Source organism: Acipenser ruthenus, chromosome 6, assembly GCF_902713425.1.
Source record: "Acipenser ruthenus chromosome 6, fAciRut3.2 maternal haplotype, whole genome shotgun sequence".
NCBI lineage: Eukaryota > Metazoa > Chordata > Actinopteri > Acipenseriformes > Acipenseridae > Acipenser > Acipenser ruthenus.
In genome coordinates, this window is record NC_081194.1 from 55,517,646 (window position 1) to 55,537,104 (window position 19,459).

Below are 19,459 nucleotides of genomic sequence, written 5' to 3' on the forward strand. Positions count from 1 at the left end.
ATAAATTAAGCCACTTATCAGATCAGCGCTTAAACTAAATAAACATACCAAACTAACTACTTACAGATCTGTCGATCTGAAATGCCCTGAATGTGTGCAATTATTGTTTTCATCAGTGGAGAAAATCGAGATGGACCAACCTTTGGATGAATCATCTTCAATTGGCTGCTTAAAAGCTGTGATGTCACTGAAGGTGCACAGACATAATACCACTTTGTCCTGTTCATTTCGAATTGGGGCAATTTTGACAAAGAACCATACAGGCATCCCTGAAACAAACAATAATTGGGGGAGGGGGGTAATTTCATAGATAGAAATTGGAAAAAGAAGGCGCTGCACTTTATTTATTTCAAAACAGACAGAAAAACATCACTGCCTGTTTTCTAATATGCTCAGGAAATAAGTGCATTGCACTAGGTACAGTAAATTATTTTCTATCCAATCGTTACCCTCTCTGGGAGCCTACAGAAAAAGTCAGTTGTGATAGTGGTTTTGTGACACATGTCCATTAGGATCTGGGCTAGAACAATCACTCAGGTTTAGTCACACCAACAGGGACTGGAAAGATGGTGAAAGTTTTTTTTTTTTTTTTACAATTTACTTTGCAAACAGAAAGAAGAAAATGAGAGAATCTAATGATCAATTTATAAGATCGTTTTTTAAAAATAATACCAATACAAAGGGCACCTATCCAGAAAAGTACTGGCATACCTATAGTTGTCAGGTTCTGTTTCTGAGTACAATCCCTACTCCATGATCACTGTGCATATGTGTATGCTATTAAATGTATAGAATAAACAACAATATGTGTCACATATTTGAGGTGCATTTTCAAAGTCAATGTGTAATTAAAATATGACATACATAATAATTTCTAAATGAATTAAAAGGAATTACTTTTGGGGTTAAAATGCTATGAAAATAATCTCCCAAATTCCTTATTTCTGGACAGTCCACGCAGTATTCAGGTAAAGGTACTGTACCTCAAAGCAGGCCACTCATGTTTCTCAACACTTACTGTTTTTCTTATACATAAGTATTTCGAATGAGTTCATCTCATAGTTTTCAAAGGTTTGCCGGACTTTTTCACTCGTTTCCTTGTCCGTGAGCTCACCATACATAAAGCTGCAAATAATAATAATAATAATAATAATAATAATAATAATAATAATAATGTTTATTATTAAAACAAAAGACTAACTGTAATACAAATGTAATTATTGTTCTTAGTGAGGGAAAGAAGGCTGGGGAGATACACTTTACTAGCACACCTTGTTCATGCACTTAAATTAAAAGCACTGTAGTTAATTAAACTATTCGTGAAAGAGTATAAGAAAATATTACTAAAAGCAGACACACAGTACAACTATTACAAATGCTACAGCAGCAAAATCTAGACAACAGCAGAATGTTTTACTCGGTAAAATATCAACGGTTTTAGTGTTCTCTTGAAGCAACCTGGTGAGAATGTGAATCTGTTACATTCTCATTTGCATCAGCTAACCTTGTTAGGCTATTAAATGGCTTTTTCTGATGAATCAATACATGCCTTTTATAAAGCACAGTGGTGTAACAGTAACCAAATTCCACTTTCCTGCATAAAGCATTTAATTTGTCATGTACTGTAATTCGATTTTCTGTTTTTCTATGACTGAATCTTATAGAAATGCTTTCACAGACTCAGATTAGCACTACCCTACCTAATCTCTACGCCGTACTTGGTTAGACTGATCACTGCTGTGGTCCATATAGCTTGTTGCATGCAGTGCTTGGGTGACTGTTTCAGGTGTCACAATCTTTCTCGTTAGTCACCAGAGGGTTCCAGCCCCAATTAGAACAATCAGTTGCTGCTGGCTTGTTTGCCATTCCTTAAAGACGCGTGACACAGTGGTCCTTGAATTCTGGTTGCACTCTGGGATACAGCTGTTCCTACTCCTTTCAAACTCAAACCATTGTAGGCTACACCCAACAAAGTTTACAGTCGATCACTTGACACATCACTTTAGTCCGGCTCCATCACAGAACATTCTATCAAGACATGAATACTTCAGGTCCTAATGAGTGACCACACCTTGTAACTCAGCACCAGGCATATATGACATGGTATCTAGCTGCTACAGCACAGTTATATCAAAGCATGAGGAACAGTATTAGTACCTGCAAGTGCTGCTCTTTTGCATAACCTCGGCCCGATGGTATCCTGAGAGTTTGCAGAATCCATCATTGCTGTACACAATGGGCCAGTCTACAATCTGGGCATTACCCAATACAAAATTGGTGTCTGTTGAAAAGAAAAAATAGGGCAGGAAAGGGGGAGGGGTGGTTAATAATAATGATAATAATAATCAGTTCAACATTTTAAACTTAATAGAGAAAATTATCTTTTAATTGTTAAAGCATGAAAGCCACAACATGAAAAAGCATTACACCCCTCACTGGTGACTCACATCTTATATGTATGTACAGGATATATACATATACTTAAATGGCACTGTATACATATTTATGTATGGTATTTGTATGATTTACTTGTGCAAATAAGTATGGAAACACCCATTCTACAAGTCATGCTTATTGGGCATTCACAATTATTCAGCATCACAACCTTTCTAACCAATCAGATTGCTCCGTTTCAATTGATATATATAGAATAATAGATGGGCTGCATTGAATTACAAGGTTATGATTGCATCGAAGGGTTCTGGTGACACCTTAAACCATGGGTGGTTTATGAGGAACTCACCAGAACCCTGAGATGCAGTTATAACTTAAAAGCAATTCACTTCAGACCCATTTGTTATTTGTATAATATATGGATTCCACGACTTTGAAGGTTTATCTCAAAGGTAGTTTTCTTTGTTGTTTTTTTTGTTTTCTTGGTATCCAAAGAATGATTCTCTGGCTTACAGAATGATCGTTTCAAAATGGGCCAACATCTTCGGCGCTTGGAATTGTTTTTAACAAAAGCGTCAGTCAGCAGTTTAAAAGACAGAGAATTCCAAGAAAAACAGTTTGGAAAGTCATAAATAGGCAATGTGTCAACTGAGATACGATTACAGTAGGCTACTTATACCTATACTATAACACAATATGCAACTGTGTTTTGTGTGTTCTGTTTGAATGTCTCATGTTGCTTTTACGTAGATCGTTATTTGCCATGCGTACTAACTATTCCAGCACAAAATGCTTCTGGAAAGACTCCTGGTTGTGGGGAGATGAGGTGGGGAAGCATATGGGACTATGTTCAGAAAAAAAATATTCCACTGGGATAGGAAATAATTAACTCAGCAGAAATAACAAAATGGAAGAATCATGCAAAACACAAATCATAGGATGTTAAACAGCTCAACTAAATAGTTATGCAAAGGTTCACTTTAAGAAAATGTGCTAAATGGAACTGGTGATGATACATCTTACAAGTAAAAAGTATACAGTTGTAGTTCAATGTATTTAACTAGAATGTGCCTTTTGACAGAGGCTCTTTGAATAGAGAAGAATGAGCCGGCATGTTGTTTGTATGGCTGCTTACATAACTGACATCACAAGCTTACGCAATGTAAATACTGTACATATTCTGTATAGCATTAAAGGCTTAACTCAATGGGGAATTACTTTCCCAAAGTAATAATGTAAAACTACTTATTCTCGACTGAATAGAAATATAGAACAATAGATTATCAAACAAAACAATGCTGAAATGAGGTTTTGGACTAACAATTGTTTGCTATACTTGTCCCAGCTGTGAAACCACAGTTAGATCAGAGAGCAATGAAGTAGTAGAGAAAGTAGAGAAAGCAGCATACAACTAAAAACACACAGCACAGGTATAATACACTTTGCAACAAATCCTTAAAGTGTGCTTAATGTTTTACATTATTATCACATGACAGAATATGGAAATTGGAGATAGCAATAGAGATATTTGGTAGACATTAATAGCTAAAAACAGCATCAAAAAGGGCAAAAGATTTAGAACATTTACTAATACTGTAAAGACAAGCACAAAACAGTATGGTACAGTTGTAAGTTCCATGCCAACGTTTGTTATTTTACAATGGTTAAATACCAAAGCTTTTGCTGGTGAATAACTTTAAACACTGTCAAGTCTAAGATGGACAGAAACATTAGCATCCCAAAAATGTAATAAAAATATGTGAATGAATGAATGAATGAATAAATACATTTTTAAAAATCATAAAAAGTATAACAAATGTTTGTCTGAAAATATTTGAATATATTTACGTCATGAATACTTGTAAATTAACAGAAATTGGTATAGAACGATTGCGGGAGTAACAGATAATGGGAGAAATAAATATCATAGGCACAGAACACCACCGCAGAGCATGTTGAATACCTGTCTGTCTATGTGATAATGTCCAAACTGAAAAGTTAAAAAGAAAAGTTGTTAAAACATGTGAAATACAATACTAGAAATTAAAGAAAACAAATCTAACCCTCTTTAGCTCTATTTCTTTCATTAAGAGATTTACAAAGCATTTTCAGTTTGAAGTGCTACCTAAATTCTAAACAGCTCAGAAAGTTTAAATGAACCATGGGCCCTGTTCAGTAAAAGATAAGATTGTCTGGAAATCTACAATTAAATGTTTTTTTGTTTTTTTTTAGTGGCACCACTATCCCTTTGGAAGTAACAAAAGGAAAACAAACAGCAATGTGATAAATAGAATTGATGCCTGTTTATCTGTTTTAGCAGTTTAAGCACAGCATAATTACCTTAATCAGTTGTGTTATGTACTTCTTTAAAGCAGGTGTTACAAGTATAGCAGCACCATAATTAAAATGTAATCTATGCAGAAATACAGTCTGGTGATCCATGTTTCTTTGCCAGCACAATATAAAATTGTATTTCTTATCTTATTCAAAGGATTTAAATTCATTAATGAACGTCAATTTTGTTCCCTTTAAGAACAAATATTTAACTAAAATGTGTTCCAAAATATAAGACTTGGACTTAGCCGTACATTCTCTTATATTTTTTATTAAATTGAGTCATATGTGCTGGATAGCTATTACATTGAGAAACAACATTTTTATTGCACAGCAGTCCATGACAGCAAACTTCAAATGAATTTCAAAAACAAGCAGCACATATTACTTACCATATCATTTAAAGTGCTTTGTTCATCTTACAATACCTGATCTGAATTTAAAAATAGCTGCTGCACATTGCATGGGAATTATGCATTGCTACTGAAGAGGTCATGGGCACACTTAATTATTAATTATTGTATTAAATAAAACAATTTAAAAACTACTTTACATAAAAGTTCTGTTTGGTACGTCAAAAATGTATGTTAAGTAAATGCCTAAAAAAATCACAAAACGATAAGGCATTTGAGTAATAATATTATTAATATTTGTCAAACACAAATCTTACATGCGTAGGCCTACTGTTTATTTTGTTTCTGTGTACATTTGTTTCAGAATGAATTGAAGCCTGAGTATAACTAAACATCGGTGGACAACGGTCTGTTTCAATGTTAAGACAACGGTCTCTTTCAATGCTACTGAATGTCAAAGACACTTCTCAACAACATTTCTTTAGTTTTCAAGTTTTTAATAATTATATTACCACTTGGTCATGTTTTTCTTTACATAGAGACAATAATAATACAAAAATACGTGTTTCAAACAGTAAGGTCGCTGGAGTTCAAATCACACACTTACAAGTGCATAGATCATGTATAGTGTGCAAGGCAATAAATGTAAGAAACATAATTATTGTTTATAATTATAATAATGATAATAACAATTATTAAATGCAGTCTTTAGCAAGCATTTTGAATATATATTGAAATCGGTGTGGTTTGAACAAACTAAGTAGTAACGTGTACGGTTACTGTAACAATAATGGTAAACTTTACAGTCCTAAAGTATGGGCTGAAATGAATATGTTTCTACAATGTAAATTTAAATTGTTATATTTACCACCTGAAACTATTTTCCAGAACCCTGCACTGTGTCATTCTGATCAGAATCAAATGCTGGACAGAAGCAGGCGCTACATGTGAGCTAAATATATGAAATCTCTCATAAACTGCAAGCGTCACATATGCTTCTGAATTGTATTGTATTAATAAAATAACATAGGCATACGTGTGGTGTACCATAAAAACATCAACATTATTTATTGCACACGCGTCTCAAACATGCAATAAATGTGGCTGTTTTGAATACAACCTAATATATCATACTAATGTGGATAATTTGTTTTCGAAATGTTCTGAAATGTATATTAATTCTTAACCTATACTAACCACACGTGTTAAGAACGTCATTTTTTAACTTGCAGCTTTCGTACTACCAGTAATTACTAGCTATTGTGCTTAGTTTTTATGGAAAGTTAATGCATTAGCATCCCGCCAGAATGTGGTATATCGTCAGAATGTAGTACTTGTACCTGTTTAAAGCCAGAAAATGGTACAAAATAACACCACACCTGTGTAAAACACAGCTATTAATTAATTATGTTGCATTCTTGCCACTCGGGATGCAGTTTTATACTAACATACTATAGGGGACGGCTACATTTCATTACAGTATCTGGTGTGTCTGTCCATTCAAATCTAGGTCCGTAAATTGTTTGATTGACCTGGCTGCAAAATTAGACGCACAGGAACTCAATCAAAACACAGTTGCGCGTGACAGTCTGATAAGTCTACTCGGAGTGCGCTTTAAAATGCGGAACGTTTTATTTCAGTTTTAATTAGGCTGATATTTAAAGTTCTTAATATTTCAAAAGGACAGAAGGAACTTGATAATGGAAATACCCACGCTACAATATCCAAATAGTATCCATGCAGGGTAAACTATTGTTCTAGATAAGTTTTGGGTTTTTTTTTTTCCGCCTGCTACTGTATGAAGATTAGTAAAAACATTGCAGTACTGTACATTCATTCGCAATAAATAAGAATAATGCAATACTAATACGTGTCAGGATATTTTTCTTCACTAAAACGCATGCAAAGCCTGATATTGATTAATCTGAATTTGTTATTTCTTCTTTTTTATCTTAAATCAAAGTCATTATTTTAAAAATGCAAAAATACAACTTCCCCACAGTATTCTCTCCTTCCAACAAGTCTGGGTGTATGCGTGAACCACACGTTATAAATCCTGTAACATCAGGGTATAAAGTAAATAGACAGTTCTTACCATTAGACCTTCTAACAATATTTTCCAGGAAAGTGTTTTGAGGGGCCACGAGTCCTCTCCTTCCCCCAGCCATCCTGTCTCGTCATTCAGTCCGGTGTGTATGGACACGGTTCAGGGTTTTGGGGTGCTAATTACAATCCACTGGTCTGTCTTCCACGTCTGTTGTCTTCATGGTATCTGCTCAGAATGAGCTACTGTTACAATCTGGCTCTTCACATGCCACCCCCATCTGTCTCCAGCCCTGCTCCCTCTGTTGACCAAGGATGGTATCAAACCAGTAGGAAAAGCAAGAAGATGAAGAAAAATACAGTTACCAGCATACTGGGAAACTGAAACCTACAAGTCTTTTTCTCAAAGCAACATCGCCATCTGATGGTAATATATACGCAGTGCAAAAATAAAGTAATTTGGATTTTACAACAGTAACCTGTTCCCAAAGGTCGTTCTTTATACGTTAAAACAATGAAGGTGCAGATACACGGACCAATATATTATTTCGACTTTAGTTTATGTCAGGCCATTCATACTTATATAGTGTATTCGTTTAATATCAGGGTTATCTACACAAAATAGTGAGTGGACTCTACTAGGGTTACGCAATGTGGAACAACGATCCAATCCATGCAACTGCAGGGCGCAAATAAAAACTAAAGCTTAAAAAATCTGAGAATAGCCTAATACTTTTTACATACAATATAGTATCCCAAAGCGCTTTTACAATAAATTATATTAAATAACGTTCGCTTTGTATAGGCTTTCACAATTATTTTTAGCAAATCGAGAGATCTTGCTAGGAACGCAGGGTCATGAGAAAATGCGTTTTTCATCGAGTCTGTCGGATAGTGTTTAGTTTGTCAGTTTTGGAAGAAAAAAAAACAAGATCATCTGTTACACTAATTTTCAATTAGTTTACTTTAGAAATGGATTAACTGAGTCAGCACATGCTATTAATGTATGATAACATTCTTTAAAAACAATTAAATGTAATTCGGCGTCTAACAGTTGTCACGTTAATTTCAGTTCACTATGCTGCTTGTCAATTCCAGTGACTGTTTGGCCAGAGATCACAGACCCAATAAAAAAAGTAAAAGTTGCGTCTGGAACAACATTAAACGATGAAGTATTGGCAAGGTCGTAGCCAGCTATGAGGCACGGGCCTCTGTTAAAATCATACAAATAATTATTCATTTACGCTCTCTTACGCGTTGCTTAGCCGCAGTGCGTGGGCAAGTGCCTCGGTGATTTATCATGACTACTGCCCTGATTGGGGAGAAATAAAATAGGCTACTATTCAAGAGTCCACCCTTCCAGAAAAGTGAGTGGCCACCCGCGTCCACCGCGTCCACCCCCCAGTCTAATAAGGTTTAATATATTTATAATACATATAGAAGTTGACACAATGTTATTTTTCAGTAACCATGATGACACCACACTGCGAGATTCTGATGCACTGATGAACAAAACCACAAGCAATGAGACAGTTATTATTATTATTAGTAACAGTAGTAGTAGTCGTCGTAGTTGTTGTAGTAGTAGGATGTATGAATTAATTTATTTACTTAGGCAAATTATTTGGCTCTAGTAAAGTGATTTAGTAACATGACCTGAAGTAGGCCCTATCCACACAGGTCAGCAACAATACAGAGACACAAATAAATGTAGCAAGATACAACTATCTAAAACCAACAACACAATATACAATGAATAGAAAGTACCAGAGAGATATCTCGGTTCAGTCTTGAATTGCTTTGAAGCTGTTCCTAGTCTCGAGATCACTGAAACAATTCCACATTTGGGTTCAAGCATGTCAGTCTATATTAAAACGTATAGAAAAAATGGACTGTTATAAAACACATGTAAATTCATTGAACCTTTACAAATTCGTGGACACCAGGAGAACACAAACTTTAGCATCTGAGATCTGTCTGTTTTATAATATGCAACACATTCTAGTTGTGTTTCTCCCATCCCCACCCTGGTATATGACGCTGTGATGACTAAGGCTTTAGCATTACAGGTCCCCTGTTATTTTCCTGATTACTTTTTTATTTTCAAGAATTTCGTTTTCTTTTGACTCCAGGGAAGACCAGGTTCCATGCCTTTATTCGATAAATTGGACAGGAAGTATTTGTTTTTTAATAGGACCTCCATATGATCCTATAAGTGATCTCATGGCGGAAAAATTGTCAGTAAAAGTTGTCTTCACCTAAAAAAGATGCTGTTCTAAGGTTTGAGAACTACCAGAACTACCAAGGTCTTCATCACCTGACCAGACTGCCAAACTTCACCTTCAGCACCAAGTGTAGCTCTAACTACCCTTTTTTTTTGGCACAACTGTATATGTTTGGATGTTTTATTGAGTTTAACACCAAATATTTAAATAATTTACACCCCTGAAAAACAATCCTTATTATATTAAAATCATGACTTTAATTTATCCAACCATGAATACAGATAATTAGCCATGAACTGGTAACTCATTTGTCATTCCATGGGTAGCACTACCTTAATAATCAATATATTATTATTTGTTTATTTAGCAGATACCTTTATCCAAGGCGACTTACAGAGACTAGGGTGTGTGAACTATGCATCAGCTGCAGAGTCACTTCCAACAACGTCTCACCCAAAAGAAATGACGGAGCACAAGGAGGTTAAGTGACTTGCTCAGGGTAACACAGTGAGTCAGTGAATGAGCCAGGATTTGAACCAAGGACCACACAGCCCCCTATATTGCATAGCCAACATTAGCACACAAATTGCCTTTTTGAAATGCACTTTTGCACATAGTATTATTTTCAAATGGAAAACTCAATATTGTGGGGAAAAAATAGGCGCATACCGCAACAAGTAGGTGATGTAAACTACGGTATTTCTTTTTTTTAATAGTTCCAAAATAATATTTACTATTTTTATATTACTGACAACCTATGTTGTATTTGTATTTTTAAATGGTTTGTGGATCACTATTTTCTATTTAAATAGTTTCCTTGACTATGTGTTGACTATAAATAAATAAATAAAACAATACCCCCTCCCCCCCCCCTCCCCCCCTCCATTCTAGGTACCTTGTTGTTTTCATTATATATGCTACCGTTAGGTGACTTTATCTGCAGACATGGAGTGAAGTTCCACTGCTATGCTGACGATACCCAGCTGTATTTGTCCATAACGCCAGGAATTTCTTCTGCCTGGGTGTTATTAGCTACTTGCCTTACAGACATCAAGCATTGGATGTTATAGAATTTTCTAATGTTGAATTCAGATAAAACAGAGGTTATGTTAGTGGGATCACAGAACCAACAAAAGGAAGTGTGGTATTACATGAGCTAGACCCTTGCAGTCTCGCATCAAAACTTAAACTAGAAATTAAGAGTTTGGGGTCATCTTTGATCCTGATCTATCATATTAGGGAAGTTACTAAAGTATCTTTTTACCATTTAAGAAATACAGCCAAACTTAGTATTTCTGTATCTGATGCCAAGAGACTAATGCATGCCTTTGTTTCATCTAGAATTGATTATTGTAATGCACTTTTTTTCTGGTGTCCCAAAACATGTGGTATCCCTCTTGCAGCTTGTTCAGAATACGGCTGCTGGAATTCTGATTAAAACCAGGAAAAGTGAACATATTACCCGTTTTGGCCTCTTTACACTGGCTCCCACTGCAGTATAGAATTGATTTTAAGATTTTGCTTTTAACTTACAATGCCCTGAATAGTTAAACGATGAAGTTACTGACCCCGTATCTTCCAAACCGCAGTCTGAGATCACAGGATGCGGGGATGCTGGTTATTCCCATGGTCAACAAAAGCAACACGGGAGGTAGAGTTTTTTCTTGTCGAGCTCCTAAATTATGGAATGCTGTGCCTTTGTTTGTCAGGGAAGCTGGGACCGTTACAGTTTTCAAGTCAAGACTAAAAACACACTTTTCTAAAATGGCCTTCTTATCTTCATGGATTTTAATGTAACTTTAGAATCGCTGATTTTGTATTATGTGTATACTGTTATTTAAATGGTCTGACTTGGCAGTTGTATGTGTGACATGCTATACAAATGTAGGTGGTTTGTTCTTTTTTCTGCTATGTACAATACAGTTCTTTGCAATACTTTTGTATAAAAAGCGCTATATAAATGCAATCAATCAATAAATAAATATATCCTAGCAACCTAATCTACCATACTAGCACTAAAAGAAGCACACTCACACACTGAAGGTTTTAATGCAAACCAGCAACAGGAGACTTCAAACTGGCTTCTAATTTGATACACCAATATGTAATCAAAGCTCGGGAAATTTTTGCACCCCTAAACACTTTTTTTGGTTTTGCATCTTGAGTCACGAGTCATATTTGTCAAGTTATAAATACTTTCCTTTTCTAATATAATCGTCACTTTAAAAAATACCAAAATGACAACAAAAATATTACTTATCATACAGTGTTGGTCATACAAATCCATATTTGAAAAAAATCAATTTGAGCCATCGCGGTGATAATGCAGGTCAGCCATTTTGAACTTCCAGCGAGGCAGCTCTGAGCTTGACTCGCTACTGTTTGGAAACGCTCTCGGTGTGCAGGTCGTTCAATAGAAAGCGCCACATAACACTCTGGAGCTCTCTGCCTATTGAACTCACCCCTGATGAATGATTTAATTCAATAACTGTTTGAGTGTTTGCAATTAATCATAATTAACTCAGGTATAAAGGCACTCTGAGTTCAGGAAGTAGGGAAAGGTGTAATAGGAGTTGTGTGGGGAGTTTGTGTGGTTTGGAAGAAGAAAAAATGGCATTAAGGTGTGGTTTGAGAAATTTTTCAAAAAGGGTTTTTGTACAGGGAAACAGCTTAGCTGTCCTGTGTTAGTGGAAGATTCATTTGAAAAAGTTGAGTTCTCCTGTGTGGTTTTTCTTTGACTGTCGTGCTTAACTGTAAGTGTCATCTGCCTTGGCCATCAGTCACTCTACCACATCTACTATATATATATATATATATATATATATATATATATATATATATATATATATATATATATATATATATATATATATATATATATAACATTCATTCATTCATTTTACATTTTTAAATTACTACCAAACTCCAAAGAGTTTAGGATGCCTTACAATTTAGTGAACCAATATTTCATGATAGAGTGCCTTGTGAAATGTTTGTGATTCAGCTGGTTCAAATACAGCTTCAGGTGATTCCAATAGGAAATACATGAATACTGCATTTCTCAATTTATTATGACATTATGAGTGATTTTCAGAAGGGGCATTTTAATAGATCAAATAGTGGTCGCATTGTCACTGCAGGTTTTTTTGCCACCTAATTATACATCTCGATTTTCAACAGGGGCAGGTTCATTTCTTCTACTCACAAAGCCCTTTGCCACGCCAGCTTGTGACTGATTTAATTGAAACGACAATTGATTTTCAGGTTTTGGGACCTGAAGGGCTGAATGAAGCAAAAAAATTGCTAAACTCAATTGACATTCCAGGGGATATCACTAGAGAGAAATCCGTACCCTGATCAATCCAGAAAATGGATCTGGGATACATGATGGGGCAGATCTGATGGAATCAGAGAATACAACAGAAGTGGCTTCTCATACAGGTGAATATGTAAATGTGGAATGTGTGTTTGAGTCTGTTTATATAGGCTATATGTAATGTTGTGCACAACATAGTGTATGTAAATGCAGTGCTCAGTATAAAGTATTTAAAATAAAGGAAGCAGAGGTTTCACCCTCTACATTCCAGTCCTCCCAAAGTCAGGGTGAAAGTACTACTACACGTCGCCGTCACTTCACCAGAGAAGACCGCTTAAAAATGTCCTTGATAGAAATAAAAAATATAATGAAAAGAGAAACAAAAACCATGTTAGGATAGCAATTACAATTTTAGAAGAAATCAAAAGATGTCCATGTTTTAGTAGACAGGGGAATAGGTTATAACACACGTATACCCCAGGCGCTAGTCAGAACCAGTGCACTTCTGGAGCATATGGTAGTGGCAATGGAACAAAATTTCAACTCCTGCACTGCCTCTTCTGCAGTACCAACCAACACCTGCACCCTTCTGAGCTCAAACGAGGCCAACCACGTGGCAAGGGCAAGGCTCTTAGCATGGCACAGCAGAGAAAGGGAACCATGCAAATGATTAGCAGAATACAGGGCTATTTCATGAATGTAAAACATATTAATTGTATCATTGGAATGTTTCTATTTGTGAAAAAAAAAGTGCTAAACAATATGCGTTTCAGTATTTGTTTTAGCATGGTCATTTTTTTTTTTTAAATCTAAAAATATTTATCAAAAGTACCTTATTGCTTATAATAAACAAGTTCAATGAGCATACTTACCAAGTACTAGAAAAGGTCTTGGATGACTTGTTCACACAGTTGCCTTGCCTGTGGTCCATTGTTATGTTGATAATGGTCATGCTGCTTTTCATTTATGTCCCCTGGTAGCATTTACTCTTCATCATCCAGTACCAACTCCAGACCACGAAGATCAATCATCTTGCATACCTCACCAGGGTAGCTCACCAGTAGATTTATGATATTTCAATCTATATTATACCGCAAACATTAATAAATGTATAAAGATATTATTTTTTAAAAAATGTCTATTTTAATGTTAATAAAAAAGATGAACCGTGATAAATGCAACTTACGTAAAAGCCAGCATCCACTTAGAACCCCCTTTTAAAATGTTCTGAACAAGGCACTGTTCTCCAAGATCAACGAGTCGTGGCATGAGACAGGGTACTTTGCAACTACATCAGTGATAATACATTGAGCATCAAATAAAACTTGCATATTAAAAGAATGGTAATGTTTTCTATTTCGGGAAACAATTTCATTTTGAGAATCTGGGGATACTGCAACATGTGTGCACTCTATTACTCTATCAATGTATGTGTGGCATGATGTTCTGTAGATGGCGCTGGTTGATTCTGTGGTAGTAGAACCCCCCCCCCCCAGCTCATAATGATGTTTAATCCTTAATTTCATTAGATAGCGGACTCCGACAAAAGAGTTGTGCACAAATAAAGACAAACAAATAGAAAACCACCACAAGCACTCAAGATTTCAACAGAACTGTACAATAGATTGGAAAAGGAAACCTTTAGGCCACCGAAAACACAAGACTGATGAAAGTTAGGGTTTTTTTTTAAAAAATGTATGGATTACTACATGTTATAATACATAAAAACTGAACTTATATATAGGTAAAATAAACATTTAAAAAACTGTCAATTTGATTGAATTATTGGTAGGTTATATTTAAGACATTTTGCTTGTCTGGTAATTTTATTAAAGACTCATGACTCTTAACACATTTCAAGCGGAACATGCTGATGAAATTACACGCAATTGAAAATTAGAATGAGCAGTTGTCCAAGAAAAATTACTTTTATTAACAAATGAGTTGACAGGGCAGATGTCATTAGTGACCCAGTGGATTCCCTGGAGGAAATGTGCCAGAAGCTAAAGGAAAAAATTGGTTATTGGTGTTATGTCTTAATATCTGGACAATTTTTCACAGTAAGAAATGTTATAACCTGTACGTTGAAGGGCATATCAAAGCCTAACTTGTGGTTCCAGATTAATATGTAATTTAAAACAGTCCATTTACCGAGATGGAGTGAACGTTGCACGTCACACACTAATTTATACAGGCAAGTTAATAACGTTCACTCTATACACTGGTCTCCACACAGGGCTATGTTTCAGAATAATAATAATAATAATAATAATAATAATAATAATAATAATAATAATAATAATAATAATAATAATAGTTTCACGCAGAATAATGAGAGGTTTTTACTCAAGTAAACAAGTTGCGCTCCCTTCTGCTCTTGTTACACTCGGGTTCATCCACTTAGAGAAATACACAGCTGTACTCAGGTAAAACAATAAAACAACACTACTCGCCTTTTTAAAGTATTTCCACACAGGGCACCTTCTGATTCGTGTATTTACAAGCCGTTACCCTCGCAAACACCTCTTGGTTCCGCTTGTCTCTTGTATTGCAAACCACCCTGTTTTATTTGTGACTGCAACCGCGCTGCACACGCCAGACGCTCAAGCACCATCCACTGGTTCTCTTCCCTCAGACTGCAACACCGCGAATCCACTTCTAAGAACATAAGAACATAAGAAAGTTTACAAACAAGAGGAGGCCATTCCGCCCATCTTGCTCGTTTGGTTGTTAGTAGCTTATTGATCCCAGAATCTCATTAAGCAGCTTCTTGAAGGATCCCAGGGTGTCAGCTTCAACAACATTACTGGGGAGTTGGTTCCAGACCCTCACAATTCTCTGTGTAAAAAAGTGCCTCCTATTTTCTGTTCTGAATGCCCCTTTATCTAATCTCCATTTGTGACCCCTGGTCCTTGTTTCTTTTTTTCAGGTCAAAAAAGTCCCCTGGGTCGACATTATCTATACCTTTTAGGATTTTGAATGTTTGAATCAGATCGCAGCGTAGTCTTCTTTGTTCAAGACTGAATAGATTCAATTCTTTTAGACTGTCTGCATACGACATGTCTTTTAAACCCAGGATAATTCTGGTTGCTCTTCTTTACACTCTTTCTCGAGCAGCAATATCCTTTTTGTAATGAGGTGACCAGAACTGAACAAAATATTCTAGTTAAGGTCTTACTAATGCATTGTAAAGTTTTAACATTACTTCCCTTGATTTAAATTCAACACTTCTCACTATATATCCGAGCATCTTGTTCGCCTTTTTTATAGCTTCCCCACATTGTCTAGATGAAGATATTTCTGAGTCAACATAAACTCTTAGGTCTTTTTCATAATTTCCTTCTTCTATTTCAGTATCTCCCATATGATATTTATAATCCACATTTGTATTGCCTACATGCAATACTTTACACTTTTCTCTATTAAATGTCATTTGCCATGTGTCTGCCCAGTTCTGAATGCTGTCAAGATCATTTTGAATGACCTTTGCTGCTGCAACAGTGTCTGCCACTCCTCCTATTTTTGTGTCGTCTGCAAATTTAACAAGTTTGCTTACTATACCAGAATCTAAATCATTAATGTAGATTAGGAATAGCAGAGGACCTAATATTGATCCCTGAGGTACACCACTGGTTACCTCGCTCCATTTTGAGGTTTCTCCTCTAATCAGTACTTTTTGTTTTCTACATGTTAACCACTCCCTAATCCATGTGCATGCATTTCCTTGAATCTCTACTGCGTTCAGTTTGAGAATTAATCTTTTATGCGAGACTTTGTCAAAAGCTTTCTGGAAATCTAAATAAACCATGTTGTATGCTTTGCAATTATCCATTGTCGATGTTGCATCCTCAAAAAAGTCAAGCAGGTTAGTTAGACACGATCTCGCTTTCCTAAAACCATGCTGACTGTCTCCCAGGATATTGTTTCCATATAGGGAATTTTCCATTTTAGATCTTATTATAGTTTCCATAAGTTTACATATAATAGAAGTCAGGCTTATTGGTCTGTAGTTACCTGGTTCGGTTTTGTCTCCCTTTTTGTGGATCGGTATTACATTTGCAATTTTCCAGTCTGTCGGTACAACCCCTGTGTCAAGAGACTGTTGCATGATCTTGGTTAGCGGTTTGTAAATAACTTCTTTCATTTCTTTGAGTACTATTGGGAGGATCTCATCCGGCCCAGAAGATTTGTTTATTTTAAGAGCTCCTAGTCCCTTTAACACTTCTGCCTCTGTTATGCTAAAGTTATTTAAAACTGGATAGGAACAGGTCGACATGTGGGGCATGTTGTCCGTGTCCTCCTTTGTAAAAGTCTGTGAAAATTAATCATTTAATATATTTGCTATTTTTTTTCTTCGTCTATGATTTTGCCATTTGTGTCTCTTAGACATTAACCTCCTCTTTGAATGTTCTCTTGCTATTATAATATTGGAAAAACATATTGGAATTGGTTTTAGCCCCCTTAGCAATATTGATTTCTATCTCTCTCTTGGCCTTTCTAACTTCCTTTTTGACTTGTGTTTGCAGTTCCAGGTACTCTTTCTGTGTACTTTGTTTTTGGTCCCTTTTAAACGCTCTATAAAGTGCCTTTTTTCGCTGAATATTTTTTTTAATTGATCTATTAAACCATTCTGGCCATTTTGTTTTAGATTTAGATTTGTCTACTTTTGGGATATAATTGTTTTGCGCCTCTAGTACTACATTTTTAAAAAACAGCCATCCTTTTTCTGTGGATGTTTTCTCTATTTTACTCCAATCTACTTCTGTTAGTCTCTGTTTCATACCTTCATAGTTTGCTTTTCTAAAATTGTAAACCTTAGCTTTAGTCATTACTTTTGGGGTTTTAAAAAACACTTCAAATGAGACCATGTTGTGGTCTGAGTTTGCCAATGGCTCTCTGACCTCTGTTTTAGTTATTCTGTCTTCGTTATTTGAAAAGACTAAATCAAGGCATGCCTCCCCTCTAGTCGGTACCTTGACAAATTGCATTAGGAAGCAGTCATTTGTCATTTCCACCATTTCAATTTCGTCCGTCGTGCTCCCCACCGGGTTCTCCCATTTTATACGGGGGAAGTTGAAATCCCCCATTAGTATGACTTCTCCTTTTCTACACGCTTTCCTAATGTCATTGTATAACAGATTATTTTGCTTGCCGTCTGAATTTGTCCATTATTCTGACCCATATTGATTCTGCATTGTTTTCTTTTTCCTGATTTAACACCTGGGCTTCAAGACTATTATGTATAGCGCTACCCCTCCGCCTCTTCTGTCCTGCCTGTCTTTCCTATACAGTGTGTACCCACTAATATTATATTCGTCTCCTTAACTCTCAGACAGCCAAGTTTCTGTAACACCTATCACATCGTAGTTACTTGTTAGTGCAGTAGCTTGAAGTTCTAACATTTTGTTTCTGAGACTTCTAGCATTAAGATAAATACATTTAATAGTTGTCTTACCTGAGTTGTTGCCCTTGTTTTGATGTGGTCTCCCTTCTGTTTTTTTGTTTTCTCCCCCCTTCCTTTCTAGTTTAAATGCTTCTGGACCTCCTCAAGGATCCTTTCTCAGAGTAGATTGGTTACCTTTCTGTTTAAGTGCAGTCCGTCTCACTTATATAGATAGTCCTTGTTGTAGAATGTGCTCCAATGTTCAAGAAAGGTGAAGCCTTCCTGTGTGCACCACGATTTCAGCCATGCATTTTGATTTTGTATTTCCAGCTGTCCATATGGTCCTTTGTAAGGTGCCGGCAGTATCCCAGAAAATACCACAGTTTTGGTCTTGTCTTTTAATTTCCTTCCTAAATTTTTTTGCAGGGATCTTGGCCTGTCTTTTCCAATGTTGTTTGTACCGATGTGGACGACTACTACTGGGTTATCTCATGTTCGTTCTAGGAGCCTGTCCACTTTCTCAGTGATGTGCTTGACAGAGGCTCCTGGAAGGCAGCACGCTGTTGTAGTACGGGGGTCCAAACTGCGAACTGAACTTGCTGTGTTTCTCAATATGGAGTCCCCAACAATCATGACCTCCCTTCTTTTTGCTGCCTGGCCAGCACTGTTTATAGGGTCCTGGATGTTGTTCCTTTCTTTCTCTTGATGTTGGTTTTGGTCATCTAAATGTTGAAGTAGCTCAAATTTGTTGGATGTTTGGATTTCTGGTGGTTGTGTTTGACGAAGTTTCTTTTTTTCCCTACTTCTGCCTATCTGAACCCAGCTGTTTCGACTCTCTTCCTTCTCCGTGGTGGCTTTCAGTCTGCTAGGGGTGCAGGCGTCCATGAATTGTGGGTGTGTCAGCTCCTCAAGCTCCTGTTGCTGTCTCATTTCCTCCAGCTCCATTTCTAACAGACTTACTCATTGAAGCAAGTCCTGGATCGTGCAGCACTTTACACACACTTGGTTGAGCTCTGTTGGGGTTTCTCGGATTTCCCACATCATGCAGTTGTCACAGATTACTGGCTTGAAGACTATGTTTTTGTTTTGTTTTTTTGGAAGTTTAGTTTAGCTTCTGCAGCTGTCAACCTTTCAAACTGCTTCTAACTGTGATGTACTTGTCCACTCGTACTTCTCCCACGCTGTCGCTCACTCGCTGTTGCAGTGAACTCTCTCTTCCCTGGTTAATGCTCTGCTTCCTTTTATGTCCCATAATTCCTGACTTTCGAAACCCACTGGGATCATGGGAACTGAAGTTCACTTTCATAACACGCTCTTTACACAACTAACAATATAAATGTATTTTTAATGTCGAGGCAAGGCATCAATTTCCCCACGTCCTGATAGCTTCCTCATGCAATCAAAAGTGACA

The 19,459-nt window shown here is 36.3% G+C and overlaps 1 protein-coding gene across 4 annotated transcripts in view; it reads right to left on the minus strand.

Moving 5' to 3' along the window:
* The window catches only part of LOC117411469 (potassium voltage-gated channel subfamily H member 1-like), a 122,018-nt gene extending 114,679 nt beyond the window's left edge, over positions 1-7,339 (minus strand). For 2 of the 4 annotated variants that reach the window (XM_059025545.1, XM_059025544.1), the window contains exons 1-5: positions 7,177-7,339; positions 4,358-4,384; positions 2,158-2,281; positions 1,019-1,125; positions 141-269 (exon numbers count right to left, since the gene is read on the minus strand). In XM_059025545.1, the coding sequence (XP_058881528.1) occupies positions 141-269; positions 1,019-1,125; positions 2,158-2,281; positions 4,358-4,384; positions 7,177-7,249 (460 nt within the window). In that variant the 5' untranslated portion in view covers positions 7,250-7,339. The remainder of the gene's footprint in view (positions 1-140; positions 270-1,018; positions 1,126-2,157; positions 2,282-4,357; positions 4,385-7,176) is intronic. The other 2 variants (XM_059025547.1, XM_059025546.1) reach the window with 1 other exon arrangement.
* Between the last annotated feature and the right edge of the window lie 12,120 nt (positions 7,340-19,459).